Source organism: Polypterus senegalus, chromosome 7, assembly GCF_016835505.1.
Source record: "Polypterus senegalus isolate Bchr_013 chromosome 7, ASM1683550v1, whole genome shotgun sequence".
Taxonomy (NCBI): domain Eukaryota; kingdom Metazoa; phylum Chordata; class Cladistia; order Polypteriformes; family Polypteridae; genus Polypterus; species Polypterus senegalus.
In genome coordinates, this window is record NC_053160.1 from 23,678,699 (window position 1) to 23,700,435 (window position 21,737).

General features: G+C 36.1%; 1 protein-coding gene across 1 annotated transcript in view; it reads left to right on the forward strand.

The window, feature by feature from the left end:
• The window catches only part of LOC120532402 (leucyl/cystinyl aminopeptidase), a 102,861-nt gene that overhangs the window by 64,090 nt on the left and 17,034 nt on the right, over nucleotides 1–21,737 (forward strand). The window contains exons 8-13 of the mRNA XM_039758359.1: nucleotides 7,771–7,902; nucleotides 10,376–10,507; nucleotides 12,305–12,459; nucleotides 15,463–15,557; nucleotides 17,343–17,526; nucleotides 18,053–18,209. Coding sequence (XP_039614293.1) covers nucleotides 7,771–7,902; nucleotides 10,376–10,507; nucleotides 12,305–12,459; nucleotides 15,463–15,557; nucleotides 17,343–17,526; nucleotides 18,053–18,209 — 855 coding nt within the window. The remainder of the gene's footprint in view (nucleotides 1–7,770; nucleotides 7,903–10,375; nucleotides 10,508–12,304; nucleotides 12,460–15,462; nucleotides 15,558–17,342; nucleotides 17,527–18,052; nucleotides 18,210–21,737) is intronic.

Below are 21,737 nucleotides of genomic sequence, written 5' to 3' on the forward strand. Positions count from 1 at the left end.
TGCCAAGGATCTTTTGTGTCTTGACAATGTTTCCGACGATTTATCTTATGTTTTAAACCTGTTTCATAAATATGAGAGGTTTTCCAGCTGTAAAGTAAATTGGAGTAAATCTGCATTTCTCTCTTTAAACTTCTTCAGTGCATTTTAACCATGTGAACGCTGTGCAACCCTTGCCACCCAAAGCACACCTGAATACTGCACCACCACCCCGCACCCCTCCTCATTTTTGTTGCAAAGTTCACTCGCAGCTATCCTCCTTTTTGTGAAAAATACACACCAGCTAAAAATTAAACATTCAGTTCTCACTCTAGCCAGGGCAGATTGGAGCAGTCTCTTCCTGATTTTGATCCTTATCATTGCTCCTTTGTTTTATGTCTTGGTTCTTGCTAGTTTTTCCCACCCTCTTCTCTTTTTTTCCCCACCTGGCTTTCCATTGAATCTAATCTAGTCTTGCCTTTTCACCTTCTAGATAGTTTTAGTACAAAACAAATTCTATTCCATCACTTGTAAATTAGATTTTATCATCTCCTATATGCTTTGTGTATTTCAGAAAGTCAAGGCATGTCTGGACTTTGTGCAGAAATGGTGTATGCAGACCATTATCTTTTATATTAATGCTATCAACTTTGCTGCTCCACATTAGGAATTTGTTCACTGCACAAGCTGTCTGAGGAGTCCGGGCTTCTTTCATCCCAAGACTTCTGCTCTAAAATCTTTTTCCTCCGTGTATTGTTTTACTTGCAGGTAGATTATGTCCTCAAAGCATGCAAAATCTCTTGCCCTCTCCTATCCCTTTTCATTTCTGCTGCTCAGTTAAAATCAGAACCAGTTTCTGTCTTGTATGCACATTTTCATGGCCGAGGCATGAAACAACTTTCTGCCCCACTAAAACGGGATTCATTGTCTTCCCCCTTGAGCTTGTGTTAAACTTTAAATGTAGTTGTTAATTTCTCTAAAAATCCCAATCACTAATTTATTCAACATAAAATCTTAATGGGCTTAGCCCCTGACCCTATTTGTAATTTAATTTCTCTTAAAGTTCCAGGTTTTGGGGTTGTTTTTTTTTTTTAAATATATTAGTCCCGCCGCATCATTGTGGTCCTCTATTTCCAATATTAATATAACCTGTTCTCCTCAGCTTTTTCTGGATCTGGAATTTTCTTTGTACTCATTCTCAGCTCCTAATAAAAAGTTGATTGCATTAAGTTCTGTAGCTGCTAATATCCTCCTGGCAACATGCTTGAAAAATCAGCAGTATTCAGTACATTCCTGGAGAAATTTATTTTTTGATTTATTCTTTCAGAGGCATTAATATTACTTGTCCATTCACTATATCGTATCTTGAAAATTGAGTTGAGCTCACTAAGAACCGTATATTCGACTTTAACTGTGAAGTGTAGGCCTTTTTCTTTCTTATTTATTTTTGTCAGCATATTTTTTTTCTTTTGGATATCTCTAGATGGGATGGGATGTAAGTGTCTTTTCCTTCACTTTGTCATTTTGGTGTTTATTACGTTTCTGATTTGCCTGTTCACATTTTTTTTAATCAATGTGGTAGTGCTGAAGCTCATACTCTATGTTCTGTAAACTATGAAATAAAACATTTATGAGATGATATGACACCCTCTTGGCAGAGTTTTACAACTGTATAGATAGATTGACTTAACCACGGCAGCAGCTGTGAAACACTATATTTTCTTATCACATGGTCATAAACCTTTCTTTTTTTTAAAGAGCAAATGGACAAGATGTTAAAACTGTGACTTATTTGAATCTATGCAAAGTCAAAAAGTTGTTCATTGTTTCTGCATTAAATCCACATTAATCTTCTGATCCCAGGTTTGATTATTACCTAGAGTCTTTCAGCCTTAGCTTTTTGAGCAGGCTGAGGAGTATGCTGCTTTGGTAGCTAGAACAATCATTTTGTTCCCTTTTTAAATATAGCCAGTGACCAGAATTTGTCAGTCTCAAGGTACTGTTGTGTGTTTGATACAGAAATGGGTGTAACCAAACTTCACCTGTAATAATCAGTTTTTAAGGTCTGACTTCATCTGTCCTTGCAGGTTCACAGTTCTAAAAGGTTCTTCCAGTATTGCCAATTCCATGCTGGATATGCCTGTTTTGGTTAGTAGTGTCTTGCCGAGTGTGTTCGACCTCTCAGTGACGTACCACAGCTAACATTTTCTGAGAAAGCCTGGATATCATTTTACCTACATTTACCAAATTGTCATACACTTTGGTAGAACATCTTTGAGGTAGCAGAGGAATTCTAAAACATGGTTTTGTCAGAATCTTCCTTCGCAAAAGCCTGTCTTTGCCCATTGCTTCAATAAATTACACTTTTTTTAGTGTCCTGTCTACTTTTAAGTCAGATCAAGAGGCCTGCATGTTATCATTGCATTTAGTAGCTCTTTCTTAAGTAACATGGGTGCTGTCATTCACTGTCTTGAGCATGAACATTTCAGACTTACTGTAGCATCCCTGAAACTTCACACTTCTGGAGGTAAGAGTTAAGTTCATCCTAAAGAATAATATGTACTAGACCAGGGGTGCCCACACTTTTTTGGCTTGCGAGCTACTTTTAAAATGAACCAGGTCGAAATGATCTACCTACATTAAAAATTATATATATATACAGTGGTGTGAAAAACTATTTGCCCCCTTCCTGATTTCTTATTCTTTTGCATGTTTGTCACACAAAATGTTTCTGATCATCAAACACATTTAACCATTAGTCAAATATAACACAAGTAAACACAAAATGCAGTTTTTAAATGATGGTTTTTATTATTTAGGGAGAAAAAATCCAAACCTACATGGCCCTGTGTGAAAAAGTAATTGCCCCTTGTTAAAAAATAACCTAACTGTGGTGTATCATACCTGAGTTCAATTTCCGTAGCCACCCCCAGGCCTGATTACTGCCACACCTGTTTCAATCAAGAAATCACTTAAATAGGAGCTGCCTGACACAGAGAAGTAGACCAAAAGCACCTCAAAAGCTAGACATCATGCCAAGATCCAAAGAAATTCAGGAACAAATGAGAACAGAAGTAATTGAGATCTATCAGTCTGGTAAAAGTTATAAAGCCATTTCTAAAGCTTTGAGACTCCAGCGATCCACAGTGAGAGCCATTATCCACAAATGGCAAAAACATGGAACAGTGGCGAACCTTCCCAGGAGTGGCCGGCCGACCAAAATTACCCCAAGAGCGCAGAGACGACTCATCCGAGAGGTCACAAAAGACCCCAGGACAACGTCTAAAGAACTGCAGGCCTCACTTGCCTCAATTAAGGTCAGTGTTCACGACTCCACCATAAGAAAGAGACTGGGCAAAAACGGCCTGCATGGCAGATTTCCAAGACGCAAACCACTGTTAAGCAAAAAGAACATTAGGGCTCGTTTCAATTTTGCTAAGAAACATCTCAATGATTGCCAAGACTTTTGGGAAAATACCTTGTGGACTGATGAAACAAAAGTTGAACTTTTTGGAAGGCAAATGTCCCATTACATCTGGCGTAAAAGGAACACAGCATTTCAGAAAAAGAACATCATACCAACAGTAAAATATGGTGGTGGTAGTGTGATGGTCTGGGGTTGTTTTGCTGCTTCAGGACCTGGAAGGCTTGCTGTGATAGATGGAACCATGAATTCTACTGTCTACCAAAAATCCTGAAGGAGAATGTCCGGCCATCTGTTTGTCAACTCAAGCTGAAGCGATCTTGGGTGCTGCAACAGGACAATGACCCAAAACACACCAGCAAATCCACCTCTAAATGGCTAAAGAAAAACAATGAAGACTTTGGAGTGGCCTAGTCAAAGTCCTGACCTGAATCCAATTGAGATGCTATGGCATGACCTTAAAAAGGCAGTTCATGCTAGAAAACCCTCAAATAAAGCTGAATTACAACAATTTTGCAAAGATGAGTGGGCCAAAATTCCTCCAGAGCACTGTAAAAGACTCATTGCAAGTTATCGCAAACGCTTGATTGCAGTTATTGCTGCTAAGGGTGGCCCAACCAGTTATTAGGTTCAGGGGGCAATTACTTTTTCACACAGGGCCATGTAGGTTTGGATTTTTTTTTCTCCCTAAATAATAAAAACCATCATTTAAAAACTGCATTTTATGTTTACTTGTGTTATATTTGACTAATGTGTGTGACAAACATGCAAAAGAATAAGAAATCAGGAAGGGGGCAAATAGTTTTTCACACCACTGTGTGTGTATGTGTATGTATATATATATATATATATATATATATATATATATATATATATATATATATATATATATATATATATATATAACTGAATAACCTTTATGGCACAATAAAAATTCAATACATTTATGGTCACTACAGTATTTGGATTTAATAATCTTCATGTGGGAAAAGGCTGACTCACATAGCTAAGTAGAGCCGAATAATGCAGTCAGTCAAGGAGCTTTTGAATTCAGCCGAGTGAAAAATGACGGCTGTCCGATTAACTGCGATTTTAGTTCCCTCTCCTTTCTCTTTCTCAGATCACTTTTTGGAAGGAAGTCAGTTTCGCAGTTTTTATGAACAGTTCGAAAGTGCCTTTCCACATTTTCCTTCTTTGGAATAGCAAATATAGATTGACAGATCAGACAAACGCACTTCGATTGTGACATTGTGAGAAAAAAAATCCTCTTCCAATTCCACATCCAGCCCATAGCCTCCCCAAACAATTTTTTTTTTAAATCCCTTCTTTAGTCGATATAAATTGGAAAGCTAACTAGATCACAGCCAGAGTTTTGCAGTAGCTTGCGCGTTTGATCGTGCGTGCGGGATGAGTGTGTTAGAAGAAAAGAGATCTCAGACTGGCCGCCCTGTATGTCAATCAAATGGCAAATGCCATAGGTAGGATATATAGACTAACGTTTAAAAAAATTTTTTTTTAATACAATGTAATCTACCTGCACTACCTTTGCAATCTACTGGTCGATCGCGATCGACGCATTGGGCACCCCTGTACTAGACATTTCCAGGACCCCCTAACTATCATTTTTGAGCTTTCAGATTTGTCAAAGAAATACTATGTTAATCTGAGTCACCTCAACACCAGGTGTTTGTAAGATGACAGCATAGCTCCTCTCTTTACCTAAGTATGAAGATCAAGACCATATGACACCACTGGTGTTGATCTTTGGTCCAGGGTGCTGTGTGTTAAGCCAGTGTCTCATTACAGAACTTCTAGTTGTTGGGCATGGCTGACTTGTCAGTTACAGTTGCTGATCTTGTCACCGCACCATGTCAGTCTGAACAGCAGAAAATTGCTTGGTATGTCTACTTTAACGATTGAGAGCCAACCTTTTCAATGTATTCATGCTCTCCCCTTTTTGGGACAGGCAATAGCATGCTGCCTGATGGACCTAGTGCTATATGACAGGTTAGCAGGTACAGCAAGTTCAGCCACAATTTCGGCCCATTATTATAACCCTTATTTTTCGTTGCTCCATTATATGCATTGTAGTTTCAGATGAGCATTCATTGGTTGTTGGCTCTTGTGCACATAAAGCCCACCCCTGCAATTAAAAGCAAAATCAAACCCTTTTGATTTTATTAGAACGAGTCACAGAGTAGTTGGACTGAGTCGCTCGGCATGTCACAATATGCACCTAGCTTCATGGGAGTGTACCATTTAATGCTTTTGACTCCATAAGATTATGTAAATGAAGGCTACGACTGATAATTGCTGGAAATGTTAAGTAATGTTCACAGCCTTTAGGTACACTTTTGAGTAACTTAGTTTTCATATATGGGCGGCACGCTTCCCAGGTCCTCCCTGCGTGGAGTTTGCATGTTCTCCCCGTGTCTGCGTGGGTTTCCTCCGGGCGCTCCTATTTCCTCCCACAGTCCAAAGTCATGCAGGCTAGGTGGATTGGCGATTCTAAATTGGCCCTAGTGTGTGGGTGTGCTTGTGTGTGTCCATGGGTTGGCACCCTGCCCAGGATTGGTTCCTGCCTTGTGCCCTGTGTTGGCTGGGATTGGCTCCAGCAGACCCCCGTGACCCTGTATTCGGATTCAGCGGGTTGGAAAATGGATGGATAGTTTTCATATTTAATTTGTCAATGAAAAATCCATGTTTAGTACAGAACCCAGATAAAATTAAGTGCCTTTTTTAAGATCTTGGGGACTTTATTACCTATTATTTATTACCTATTATAACATTGACGGACTGAAAGCCAGAAGTCTACGTGACCATCATCATCAGGTCCTTCCATGAAAACCCTAAATACAAAGAGGACTGTTTGACTAATGTTAGGTAGATTGCCCAGAGGGGACTGGGCGGTCTCTTGGTCTGGAACCCCTACAGATTTAATTTTTTTCTCCAGCCTTTGGAGTTTTTTTTTGTTTTTTCTGTCCACCCTGGCCAACGGACCTTACTCTTATTCTATGTTAATTAATGTTGACTTATGTTTATTTTTTATTGTGTCTTCTATTTTTCTATTCATTTTGTAAAGCACTTTGAGCTACATTTTTTTGTATGAATATGTGCTATATAAATAAATGTTGATTGATTGATTGATAGTCTTACTTATTTTAGTGATCTCCATTATGTCTCACACACTGAGGTCAACCTCTCATTTATCACTACAAACTGTTTCTAGGAACTTCCTAGGGAGCCTTACCTCCAGGACAGTTTCTGTGTCTCTCTTCAGTTATTTCTGTTCCTGTCAAAAATATTGTCTCTTTCATATGAATCATTATAGAGGTCTATTTTTACAATGCTGTTTATCAGGATCAAGGGAATCACTAGGGCATGTCAGTTTCTGTTTCATACCAAAGCGATGATTCTAGGGGTGGGGTATAGATTTTTAGAAATCTCCAAAATTTACTCTCGAGCTCCATATGTGCAAAGCATACAATTATACAACTCAAAATTATATATCGAGCACATCTGTCTCGACTAAAACTCTCCAAAATGTTTCCAGGGCATGATCCAACCTGCGAACGTTGCAACCAAGCCCCAGCCTCACTGGGTCACATGTTCTGGGCCTGCACCAAATTAACATTGTTCTGGACAAAAAATTTTAATTACCTCTCAGACAGCCGTGGACTCACAATCCCTCCTAACCCATTAACAGCTGTGTTTGGGGTTCTTCCAGAGGGGCTTAAAGTGGAGAAGGACAAACAAATTGTGATTGCATTCACTACACTGTTGGCACGCAGACTTATTCTGATAATCTGGAAGAACCCAAACTCTCCTCTTTTAAGTCAGTGAGAAACTGATGTGTTATACTATTTGAAATTGGAAAAAATCAAATACTCAGTTAGAGGATCCGTACAGACTTTTTTCAAAACATGGCAGGATCTAATCAGTAATATTTTAAAATAAGTTTATAAAGCACAGAGAATTTATTAATTTAGGTATTTTTACAAGCCTTAAATTTTACACCGTTTGGCTTGCTCTCTCTCTCAGGGGTGGGGATCGATCTGTTCTTAACATAATTCTTTTTTTTTTTTGTAAAAACTTGATTGCTACAGTATGTATTGATTGTAATAAAATTAATAAATAAAAAAAAATTGAATTATCTAATATTTCATCCAGACAAGTTATTTTTGTGTTTAAATTAAAGAATATAACACAGATTTTTTTTTTAAAATGAATTACTACTTTTTTTATTTTAATCATGTAGTGAATGAAATAAACATGATTGCATTACAGGTTACCTACACCACTAAAACTGATTATATATATATAGGCAATGCTTCCCTATTAATTAGTTTCTTCCTCCTTTTATCTCACAGAATGATGATTTCTTGATGGCTCGCTTCAGGGCGATGGCTAAGGATTCATTAAACTCCTCTCATCCCATTTCATCCTCTGTAAGCACTCCTGAAGAGATTGAGGAAATTTTTGATTCAGTGTCCTATGAAAAGGTATATTGCATTGCTGAAATGATCTGTTCTGTGATGTTGTGTAAGTAATAAAAGTATATATTAATTAGAGTGTGATAACTTAGCATTTCTCATCAATAAACACTTCCTCCTTTTTTATGACCCCACTAAGATAAATGTACAAATCATTGAGCTGTTAATAATGAAACCACCAGCAGTGATTGTCAGCATCCTAAGCCTCACACACTGCTTCTTGGTTAAGAAAGCAACTCCTTGGCTGTTGAGATGCTAAGTTTTTATTCTCAATGAATGTATTACTGATAAAGACATGGAGGCATAGTAGTTTGAATTCAAGACCATTATACGTTTGCATATTCTCCCTGTGTTTTTGCTAGTGTTTTTCTGTAGATACTCTGGTTTTCCTTCCACCTCAACAAAGATTGATAGCAGCCTTAGCTTAATTTTGAAATCACCCAATATTAGTCTGAATATGGGTATTAGATGGGTCTTGTAAAGGCACACCATCAAGGGCCAGTTTTGCGTTGCACCCAGTGGTGCTATGCTCCTTGTGACCCTGAAATGAGTTTTGTAAGGTCGAGATGGTTATGTTATTTTATAAAGGACAATTTTATCTTCTATGCTGAAAATGGCTTTTAATCGAGTCACTTCTAAAACATTACTTTATCTTTCTGAATATTAGATTTTTTTTGCATAAGTTGTAAAATATGTAAATACCTTTTTGGTAGAGAAAGTTGATCCAAAATCTTTTTGTGGATGAAATAAAACTTAATGAGAATGACTCTGCTCGACCAGGACTGTATTTAAAATCTAAATATTTGTTACCCACTACCCAGGGAATTTTCATTTTCACACACCAGTAATGACTGCAAACAAAAACAAATCCCTATCCCACAGAATGTTGCATCAATCTACTTAAGTTTTCTTATAAGAAACGGATTTTGTACATCTTTTTTATTAGAAAATAAAATCATAAGAACTATGTACATTCTTCCATCTTTTTACTATACCTACATAATACACTTCAGTGACTATATGTTCCAACAGAACCAATGGTAATGTTTAAATGTGTTATTTATATAGTAAACTAAGCATTGTGGATTAAAGATCAAATTTAGAAGGTTAATACTACCAAAAGATATAGTGACATTTACCAGGAGGCTTAAGTGCACTTTAGTAGATATGATATAATAAAATTAGTGATCTGATTAATGAAATGTGCTGTGAATCCAAACTGGAAAGGATAGAAAGAGAGAGAAAAGTACTTTTATAACAGGGTCTTGAGTTGGTTGGGGCAGGATAATGAAAATACTATAATTGTGATCTAGGCAAGTATAAATCTTAATTTTTAAAGTATCTGAAATAAAAGGGCATTTAATTAAAACTCAGTGCTGGCTCAAATTTAATTGTACCAGGTTTTATAATAAATTAGCCACACTACCTGTCGAAGATGGGTAATGAAATAATTTAAAAGTATTGGCTACCTCTTGCCTTATCTGCACTTCCAAATACTTTCCTCAATATGTACACCTGTCTGCATTCGTGTGTGTGTGTTTTTGTAAACGTTTCTTCACTGGTGCACCCTCTGGTATATACAGTTCAAAATGATCATATTCATATATTTGTTATTTGTATGTATTACACAATTTTCACATCTTCTGCAAAGAGTGAGTTTTCTGAAAAATGTTTAAGTGTTAAAGGCATTAGAATATCAGTAAGTCATTAAATGCAACATAACTTTCTCTCACATGGAGAATACTAACATTAGGTTAGAGAATGTAATATCAGCATGTAGAAAAGAAACTAAAATCATTCCTTTACAGCAAGTCCTAAAGGTCACTAGATCTAACTTCATTGTTTAATATTATAAGTACCTTCCTCACATTCCATAATAAAAATGTTAAATGTGATGGACTAATCACATAAGAATGCCTGATAGCAATACATTGTTCTTAACCCTGTGCTATATGATTGTTTGATCAATACTTTCAAAAATTGTGCTTACATCCAACAACATAGTAATTGTAGCATTTCATCTATCAAAGGATATTAAGTCATTAATAATATAGCTTGTTGCTGTTTTTATGGGACAAAGCCTGTCTGAAACAGAACAGAGGGCCAGTAAAAAGGGCCTCATTGAATCACTGCAGCAAGTATGCTAGTCGAGTCTTTAGATAGATAGATCTTCATTGTCATTGTCACTTTTACAAAGGAACAACGAAATTGAAGGTGCAGTCGACTCAGTGTGAGGCATAAGAGTTAAAAAGACAAGAAGAGAGAAAATAATAGCAAACCGAATAGTAATAAAAGCACTTTACAAAATATACAAATTGCACTTGTTATATATACAAATTGCACTGGCTGACTTCAATAATTTAGTTGAAACTAGTTGTAAGGGACAGGTTTTTTATTTTCATTATAGAAATTATTGGATTGAAGTTACCTTTGCTAAATCAGCATTTACAAAGAGTTATTCTCCTTACCAATATATTTCTAGGGTGCTTCTATTTTGTTAATGCTGAAGTCATGTATGCCTGAAGAAGATTTCCAAAATGGCATAATTAAATATTTAAAAGACCATGAAAACAGAAATACAAAGAATGAAGACTTGTGGGAGAGCATGTCCAAGGTAATACCACAATGCTATTTTTAAATGAAACTTGAAATGTTAACTCATTTATAAAATATACTTTTTTAGTGTGGCATATTTGCGTGAATTTTATTATGCATGTAATATATGCACATAAATGTTTTTTGCACATTCCATCCATATTACTTTATTGTTTTTGACCTAGAATTTTCAAAGATTATTCAATTACATGAAGATCAAATTCTATTTTAAAGCAAACTACTTCTTTTTAAAAGTGTGTGCTGATTTCATTCTGTTAGTTCTATCCCTATTCTTGTCGACTTTGTTTAAAAGTACTCAGGAACTGTTAAAATTAAGAAAGTGGGACAAATCAAGTATTCATTGAATGTAAATATCTTTTGAAGAGTTCCTGTACCTTATTCAGTTAAATTGTGACATGGAATATCATGGAGTTATTCAATAGGACATTTTCTCACTAATGCCTTATAAACCCTATTTAGAAAAGGAAGATGTCTTAGTGTGCTTTTTCTTTAATTTTAATATACTAAAGTCACTAGATTAATATCTTTATGTATGTGAATAATTAAATCAGTGTTTTTTATCCTGGTTACTTTGTGAGGGAGCTTTTTTCATAAAAGATATTTTAAGTACAAGTAACTGCACATTTTTATATGAAAATGGACACACAGTACCCCTGCAGCTTAGATTTTCAGTACTGTGAAAATATACATGTCCACTTTCTAAAAGAGAAGTAACTATTACAGTACAATCCCTCTTAACCAGCCAATTCGGGACTGGACCCATGGCCGGTTGTCGTTTTGGCTGGTTAATCCGACTCATACCTATTTTCATGTAGAAAAATATTGCTAAGGTATGTACTGTGCCTCTTCGACATTCCTAAAGAAACCATATCCACAAGGCTTCATTGATTTTGCACACGGGTTTTTTTCTCATACAACGACTGAACAGTGTGGTGTAGCGGGTCCACAGCTCAAGTCAAAAATGCCACTTTTTAAATAAATAATTGCTGCGCTCTCGGCTTAGCGAGGGGGTGTGGTATGTGCAACCGATCGGTTCAGCAATCACTGAGCTGGAGTGACCGGTATCGAAGATGACTGGCTGTCGAAAGGCAGCAGCAGTCATGGAGGCTTTGGGCTGGGGCGCTGGGGAAAGAACCCAAGTCTCGGTCCGGAAGGAGCCTGACGCAGCCAGGGATTGGAGGGCTACCGGACCAGTGTGGAAGGCAGCTGCACTTGCTGGTAGGGCGACTCCACTGTTGCAAAACCCAATGGGAGAAGCAGGGAAGCCGCCAGATACAAAGAAGGCGGCACCATACTTTGGATTTTAAGGGACTGCTTCCAGCCATTGTTTTAACCTCGTTTGCATTGTTTTTAAAGAACTTGTTTTTTTTACTAATGGATTTTAACCTCCACTAATTCACTCATTTTAATGGATTATTTATTTAAAGAAGACTTTTGATACACTGCACTTTATTTAATTTGAACACTGTTTTGTTGTTTGCTGGTTTTAAAATACCTTGCACCTTCCAGGAAAGAAGGAAGTGCATATATATAAAGAAGAACTCAGGATTAAATTGTTTTTATTTTATTTTAACAGAGGGAGGGATTGTACTGTATAGAAATGCTTCTTACCTCATCTTGCTTCATGTATGGTTATGAATATGAAACCTTATAGGGTAAAAAGAGAGACCTTCCATGCCCCAAGAATGCATCTGAATGCTAAGTGTAAATACCAAAAGGCATTCACAGTTGAAAATAAATTAAGGACTACTGTAATATTTATAGTGATTATCTGAATAAATTACCAATTTGACAGGTCACAGATAAAACATCAAGCATCTCCAGGATGATGAAAACGTGGACTGTACAGAAAGGATTTCCTCTTGTGACTGTTAAGAGAAATGGCAAAAATGTATCTTTTCAGCAGGAATACTTCAGGCTGAGTGTAGACCCAAATAATTCCACCATCAGGTATAGTAGAATTAAAGTATGTAATTTGAGAATGTGTATAAATAAATCTAGGTAGATTTATTATTCTGCTTAGTTGTTTGTATCTTCTGAATATTTTTAAGAAAAAAAGTATAATTTAAAAAGAAAACATGGCAAGCATAAACAGTGTTGATTTATAGCAGGGGTCCCGAACTCTGGTCCCGGTGGGCCCCAGTGGCTGTAGGTTTTCATTCTAACTCTTTTCTTAATTAGTGGCCTGTTTTTACTCCTAATTTACTTCTTTTGAATTAATTTTATTTAACTTTCTCTTGAAGATTCAGACCTCTTGTTTCTTTTTCCTTAATTATCAGCGAAACAATAATAAGATACAAAATGAACGAAAATACAATCAGCAGACTGTGTCCATCATACAATTTCTGAAAATCTCTCTATTATAATGAAAAAAAAATCTTGGGAAAGACACTTTCACATACCACGAGACTTTGTGCCAAGAGATTTAATCACAAACAAAGTAGAACGTCATAAAGAATTCAAAAACATTGGCGCTAAACACATGCAAAGCAGATTAGAGATAATGGAAGTACGAAAATTCGTAAGTCTCAAAAAAGTGATAGTTAAGATCACAGCGCAAAAAAACGGAAATTATTATTCGGTGAAATAACGGAACAGCGAAAAGAGATTAAATATATTGTTCGGATTTAAACTTTAAGTCGGAGACTTGTAGATCGTCTAATTCATGTTGCCATCAGGGAAATGTAGTGTTTGTTCCCAATGAAGACGTGTATCCATGAGAATTAAAAGATTTGTCGTTTGGTGCAAGTGAAATCCCGCAAGAGAAAATTTCAAGCCCCGCAAGACAAGACTTCATGCAAAGAGATTTGGAAAAGTCCTGCCCACATCTAAAACATTTACAACCACGCACGCGGATCAATCATTTCTTATTTGTGTGAATGCTATTGTCAGACACAGTTCTTGTAGAGAGAAAGAAATGGTATTCACTTATGGGTAGTTATATGTTGCATTGTCACGATGTAATTCCAAATGCGGAATCAAAATTCAATGCGATATTGACAAAAAGGTAAAAGCGAAAAGAGATTGAATATATGGACAAAGTTGATATGACAGAAGTATGTAGATATTGTTTGGTTTTAAACTTTAAGTCGGAGACTTGTAGATCGTCTAATTCGTGTTGCCATCAGAGAAAAGTAGTGTTCCCAATGAAGAGGCCTATCAGCGAGAATTAAGATTTGTTTTTTGGTGAAAGTGAAATCCATATACATGAGTGGCAGAGACGCAAAGTTGCTGGTGCATAGAATAGGCAAGGGGGTTGGCAAGAGAAGTGATCTGAGGGCAAAGCCCCCTAGTAAAGAAAGATGAAGGTCTCAGGAATGTTGATCTGCTCAGGTCCCCAAACTATTTTAACAGTGCTCTTAGAAAAGAAAAAATCAACAATTTCAGAAGTGTGTGCTGTTTCTCAATGAGAGCAGCAACAACAATGGGTTTAATTAACAACAAGAATCAGAACCTAATTAAGGAATTGATTGGAATGAAATTGTTTGGGGTTTGAGGTCCTGACTTATTTGGTCTTCTTTTGGCTCAATCGCTTCCCATTTAATTTCTGTTTGGGTGCCATTTAGGAAAGAAATGAAGCAATTTAGAGGAATGATGAAGAAATTCAGGGGAACAAATCTTTTTAAAAAAAAAAAAAAACAAAGGTCAATTTAAATTAATTCAACAGAAGTTAAATAGCAGCAAAAATAGTGCACTTATTAAGAAAAGAGTTAGAATGGAAACCTGTAGCCACTGGGGCCCTCTAGGACCAGAGTTGGTGACCCCTGAATTATAGTTTAACTTAAATTGTTAACAAGGTATAGGCAAAATTGTTTAGTTATTTTTGTATATTTCTGTTCCTTTGTATAATATCTGCCTTGGAAGTTAACTTTGTCAGAATATGTAGGTGCTAGTGTCTCTTTTTGATGGGGAATTAAATTAGCTTCACAATTGGGGATTGTTGTGCACTTTTATTAGAATACATTCTATACCTGATCAGGGTGACATTTGTAAATTACAACTCCTTAAAAAGATAAGCAGATAAGCAAAGAAAAAATAAATAACAACATGACCTGGTGGAACATTATTACATCAGCATACATTAGTAAAAGTGTAAACAGCAATTCCACACTGAACAGTAGAGATATTTAAACTTTTTCTTTGTTAGGTTCTGTAGCTCAGCTGTTGTTTTTCAACTTTGCCACTATATTTTTCATCATGGAGTTAACTTAGAAGATATGTACAGTATTCGTCATTGTGTTAAGTTTATCACTTTTTAAGATTTAACAATATTTTAACATTTCATTTTTCTCTATCAATCTCAAATCCAAAAAAAGTTAATATCCATATTTTCAATTGCAACAGAGGCAACAATGTTAACTTTGCTGCATGCTGATATTGAAAAACTTAATGTGCGTTTCGATAACATGGTTTATTTTATATTGCAACTTTCATAGTGAATGACTTATTTAAAAAGTAAAATAAACTTGAATTTACAACAACATGTAGTTAACTGATATAATAATAATGTAGAGTAAACAATCTGTGAGCAAATTCCTGAAAAGGCACAAGTAAAAAGTAGATTTTTCATTCACAAAGAAAATATTCTGAATTCTCTTTCATCCTTGACTTCTGAGTGTATGATATTCCATGTTATTTATGCAAGTTATTTGTTCATCAGTGTTATATTGTCTACCTGTTGAATATTGGAAGCATACCTCTGAGTATTTATATATTTTTGTAAATGCAGAAATTGTTCAATGATTGTATCCAAATCCAACAATCACCACTTATTAGTCATCTGATTTATTTTCCTCAGACCATACACCGTCTCTTTTTCCATTTGAATCAACATTTTTTTTATTTTTTACCACAGGTTTATTAGGTTATTAAGAAAATACTGTTCAAGCCACATTTTACTTAAGAGTTACAATTTCTAACATTTAATATAATTTTATATGCAATTTTTTTCAGCAATTCTCTGTGGCAAATTCCTTTGACATATATCAACAGCACCTGCACAAATTATTCAACCTGCAAAAATGTGTACATGCTAAGAAAAAAAACAGGTATGAGATAGTGTTCATATTAGTACGTGTTAGATGTTACATATTTCCTGTTAAATATATTTTACATGTCCCTTCTGTGAAGCTTAATTGCCTCATGGTTTGATAATGTAATGTCTGTTAGCCAGAATAAATGAGTGGTGGTGTCAGACACTTTCATTTAAGTAAGATTAGTCAAAGAGCAAGTAATGTCATAAATTCTATATGGAATTATCCCAGAAAGAGAAAATTAATGAATTTGAATTTTGTTAGGCTTCCTAAAAAATGACTATAATAGGTATGATTTAAGGTTTTTTTATTGTAAAAGGAAGATGAGAAAGAGGAGATGCATGTACCATATGTCAAAGCAAAAAAATAAATAAAAACTACCTGTGTAATTGTCTGAATGTATGTATTGGGGCTTAATTCCCACAGTCTTAGTTAATTCAAAAATAATCCCACTCACATTTCTCCAAACTGTTTTATCCACCCAGTTCTTGTGGTGTCACCCTTTGGTTCTCTGTTGCAGATGTACTATGTAGTATCGTACAAAGTACTTCAGCCAGACACTAAAAGTTTTTTCACACTTAGGAAAAGCTTAAACACTACTAGCTCTGTTACACATGTTATGAATAAGACAGGTCATGTACCCTGCTTTCAGCAAACTTTACAGGGAATAGGTTTTCTAAGAGATGGGAAAGAAATCTTGGTTGAGCACTAGTCAGTCATTGTCCAACCCGCTATATCCTAACACAGGGTCACGGGGGGTCTGCTGGAGCCAATTCCAGCCAGCACAGGGTGCAAGACAGGAACAAACCCCAGGCAGGGTGCCAGCCCACCACAGGGCGCGCGCACACACTCACACCCACACACCAATTTAGGATTGCCAATGCACTTAACCTGCATGTCTTTGGACTGTGGGAGGAAAACAGAGCACCCGGAGGAAACCCACGCAGGGATGACTGGGGAAGCGAACCCAGTTCTCCTTACAGCCAGGCAGCAGCGCTAACACTGCGCCACCGTGCCGCCCACTATTTGCAGCCTTATCAAGTATCCATGTGTTAGATCATTTTATGGTTTCTTTTATGTAATTTCATCAAATTCATTCTTGTTTTATAACTTTGTGTTTTTTGGATATGTAATATGAAAAATTATACCAGCCCTTGTTCAGTGTTATCAGTTCAGGTTATATGGAGAAAATGCTGTGACAAAAGGAAAATGGTGGTTGTATAAGCAGGTAATTTTAATAAGGAGGGAATATATGTGGAATGTGTTGAAATTTTGCAAAGCAGGAAAAAAAAAATTCAGATTAAGATTTTACAGATTACCTGCTTGCAAACACTACTTATTTCAGTAAGATTTTAAGATGCTAGATGTGTCCTTACAACTTGAAAAGGCAATTGATTAGCATATTACACATTAGTAGTCATTGGGTGGAGGTCTTTTTTTGACAGGCTATTGGTGCCATGTATTATTAATGCATTTACATAATGAGGGGCTAAGATGCAAGTACTGTGTAAAGCATAGTGGCATGACCTAGTACTTGTCTCATTACAGTACCGTAGGTTAATTTAAATAGGGTTTAAATAGAGATTATATAAGTTTATAAATAGTTACATTTTTACAAAGTGTCAGCTGGTATTGGGTAACTTGTTCGTTAGATGAAGTAACTATGCATACATATGTTCAAGCATACAGCGAATTCAGAATGTTTTTGGGCCCAATCACAGAAATCACCTTATATTATTTCTATATCTCTATTCTATATACGCACAGTATACTGTGTATTGTTTTCCTTTTTTCTTACAGAAACAGTGACAGTTCCCAGTGAAGTGGAATGGGTTAAATACAACATTAACAAAGATGGATTCTACTTAGTTGATTATGGCAACAGTGGTTGGCGTGAATTAATTAATTTATTAAATAAAAGCCATTCCCTTCTCACTTATCAGGACAGAGCCTGTCTAATCAGTGATATTTTTGCGCTTTCAAGGTAGTATCTATTACAAACCTTTTTTTGTACAATTATACTTAAGACTGTGCTTTTAGAGAGCTTCCTTAGTAATTTTGAACTTTTTATGCTGCAACATCTGTAAACTTCAGTAGATAGATAGATAGATAGATTATTAATCCCAAGGGGAAATTCACAAAAGTATATAGTGAGACATCTAGTGCAGCTTATAATTACAAGTGACAATAATTGTTAATGAAACATATTTGGTTTCAGCCATGTGCTTTAAATGTAGTGTACCTCTAGTAGTTGTTTTATTATTGCTTATTGTTGAATTTGTCTACCTTGGTTTGTTTATTAAAACTAGGCATCCTGTTCTTTGAAAGAGACGCTGTTTTTCTTAACCTATTTGAGTATCATTTTATTCATTATCATAAATATGCTGACATTAGGGTGCACTTGGTTCTTTATTTTATTTGAATGTGTTTAATAAAATTTGAAATTCTTTGTTTTTATTTGGCACAATATTCTATCCTTAAATGTCTTTATCCTGTCATTTTCATTTAAGACTTGGAAGAGTGTCCATTCAGCAGGTTTTAGAACTTACCAATTACCTTACTGTAGAGACCAACGCACCTCCAGTAATGGAGGCCATTTTTCACTTTAATCGCATTTATAGACTTGTGGAGAAACGGGGACTGTGGATGTTAGCAGGAAGAATAAAGGTATGCATTTTTGAGAAATTTAAGCCTTGTGTGTTTGTGATTAGACGTACAGTCAACTAATCAATAGTTGGCCTTGTTAAATTGTATTGCATATCATATGTATACTTTACAGATTATATTAATCCAATGGATTGTGTGATTACACTATGACTTTTTTATGGAGCCAAACATTCTTCTGATCAGTTATTTTTATACAAACACTAAATGCTGTGAACTTTGATCAGTACTAAGTACTCGGGTTAAGCACATCAGAAATTAAATTTAATTACAGGGGAAAGTGGTGGTTTCATCCATTCAACAGCTGTCGAACTCACTTTTTAAAAATAAGTGAGTAGTCAAGTCATTTCTATAGTCTAGTATAGCTGTGGAGGTTATCACTGAATGAGAGTTGTTCTGGGTGATTTAAGTTAAACAACGCACATGTACTGTGCAAGGCATATATGGGGGGGCCACTGTGAAAAGAACAGTGTTCATGGCTCAGCTTGCAGAAGAACTTCGTTGTCACATCTTACTAGAAAAGGCGAAGGAAAAAGAAAAGGAGGATTCAACATAAACAAGCTTCTGTTCCAGACAACCGCTTTCCCCAGGAAAGTAATCTGAGTCAGCGTCACCCCACCTCGCCCCTCCGCATTTGCTACGAGCGCTTCGGTGGCGCAGCGTTATTGGCTGTTGACTGGTAATCAAAACTTCATGGGTTCGATCCCCGACGAATCCGTTTTGAGAACTGAGCTGCGCATATTCTTACTATTATAGAATAAAAACATACATTTGATTCCAGTCTGTAACAGCCGGTGTAATTTGTGATAGTTGTCGCATTGATATTGATAATTTAGACACTATGAACTGTCCTCCTTGAATTTGGAAGATAAGTTAGACATGGCACTGTTCATTGTTACAACTCAGCAAGGAGTTACCTGCAATTCTAGAATGCTGCCAGAACCGAAAAAAAAATAAATCATCTAATTCTCAACTTATGAGAGCATAGACGTTGATAGAGAGGCTGTATGAATGATAGATGGGACAGCTAGCAATAACAACAGGGTCAAAGTATAGCAAACACATAAACTTTGGCTTTCTTTCCTTAACTCACTCTACAAATATACCTGGGCATCGCTGGGTACTTTGGCTAGTATAATAATAAAGTGTGGCAACATTCAAGGAGTTGAATACTTTAGCACATTATAGTGTTGTTCACAGCCTTAGGTGTATGTGCCTGCTTTTAAGCAGACTGTGAAGGAGGGAACAGTATACAGTGCATTTAGCAGATATTATATATTATATTTTCTGCTTTGCACATCAGTCCTTTAACACTAGAATTACCAGAGTCTACGAAAAAACTCGTAGATCTGGCCCACCTTAAAACTGTTCACACCTCTCCGCCAGCATCTTTTGTCTTCTAAATGTGCCGATTAAGACGAGCAGCAAGCAGCCGGCTATTCCATCCTCCACCGTCGCAGAACATTCACTAAGTTTTCCCAGCTCATGCCTTGTTTGATTATCTGGGAGTGACTGAACTGCTAAAGTTTTGGAGTGGAAATAATAGATTGTTGTTTGGAACACATGCATTTCATGTGTGTTCCGTTTCTACAGTAATACAGTAATGTGTAAACACATTGTTAAAACAGAAACTTTTTCATATTTTAGTAATAAATGTTACAAAATGTAGGCATAAACTATAGAATGTGTGAAACCTCATTTCCAAAGATCAAATAAACACTTTCACAAAAGGTTCAAGAACGATGCAACAGCTTCCATGGCGTAGTGCAAAGATTTGCTGTCTCAGAGTGCAGCACCCCCGCCGTGCCTCAGAGACCCGAGTTTGATTCTGGGGTGAAAGTGTTATTTTTTTTTTTCTTTTTAACCTCAAATGGACATAAAATGTATAAATTGGTATGCACTGTCAGTTAATGAGATCGTTATATTTTCATGTGGGATGCTCCTTTTAAAATATTTTTTAACAATTGAGACTGCAATTAACATGAACAAGTGTCCTTATAACTGTTCTTATTTTTAAGTTCTGTAAGACACACACTGTCAGACAGATCACTGAATAATGCACAGACAGAAGCAGATAGATAGGTAGATGGATGTGAAAGGCACTATATGACAGGTGCTGCAGAAAGGCTAGCAGGCAGTGAGACTACATTCACATGTGAAAGGCACTAGATAAACGGATAGATAGGGAAGGCACTAGACAGATACATAACAGTATTAGCTATATAGTAGTTTTGTTTTATATATAATGTATATGCATTTTACAACTTGGAGAATTGTCAAAAAGAAACACATTAAATTATATATCAATCGACACACGCAGCACGCAGGCAAGTGGGCAGTGAGAGTGGAGATAGATGTGAAAGACGCTAGATAGATTGTATACAACAGGCAAAAATAGCGACCACTTGATAAAAGTATTAGCTATAATCAATGAAAGCATGAATTAATCAACAGAAATAACCGCGATTGACATTTTAAACTTAACGATTTACTTAAGAAAAAAAAGAAAAGAAAAACTCCCCAGCACACAGAAAGCAGACGCTTGCAGACAGGCAGAGCAGTAAAGGTTAAAAAGAAAAAGAAAAAAAAAAACCACTTTCTCCCCAGCGGGGAATCAAACTCGGGTCTCTAAGGCACGGCAAGCCTGCTGTGCTCTGAGACAACAAATCTTAACGTTACGCCACAGAAGCTATTGTATCATTCTTGAACCTTTTGTGAAAGTGCTTATTTGATCTTTGGAAATCAGGCTTCATACATTCTATAGTTTATGCCTACATTTTGTAACATTTATTACTAAAATATGAAAAAGTTTCTGTTTTAACAATGTGTTTTCACAGATTACTGTAGAAACGGAACACACGTGAAATGCATGTGTTCCAAATAACGATCTATTTTTTCCACTCTAAAACTCCAGCAGTTCAGTCACTCCCAGATAATCAAACAAGGCACGAGCTGGGAAAACTTAGTGAATGTTCTGTGACGGTGGGGGATGTAATAGCTGGCTGCTTGCTGCTCGTCTTTTTTCGGCACATATAGAAGAAAAAAGACACTGACGGAGAGGTGCGAATGGTTTTAAGGTGGTCCGGATCTACGAAATTTTTTTCGTAGACTCTGGTAATTCTAGTGTTAATGTTTTTTCAATGCTGTCTTGTAGATTTGTCTTTGTTGGCAGTTATTTTCTTTCTAGTTTCCTGCAGTAGACGTGTCATGTGTCATGTATATTTTTTTTGTTTCTGATATTAAATATCTTGATATTGAATATTTTGTTATTGTTGACATATAGGTTCATTCATGTTAGTGTGTGTTTTGTTTTTGCAAATTCAAGTTAATTTTTAAAATTAAGTGACGCTGTCAGGTACATAGCTTAATTACACATTTGCTTAATTTAAGAAGACTACTATTAGGAAAATAAATTTCATCCAACAAATCTGCTTTTCAAACAGACATTTTGCTTTTTCACATGGAATTATGACAGTCTAGACCTATGTGTACTCTCTAACAGTGCAGTTACAGGTTTATAAAAGATCAAAC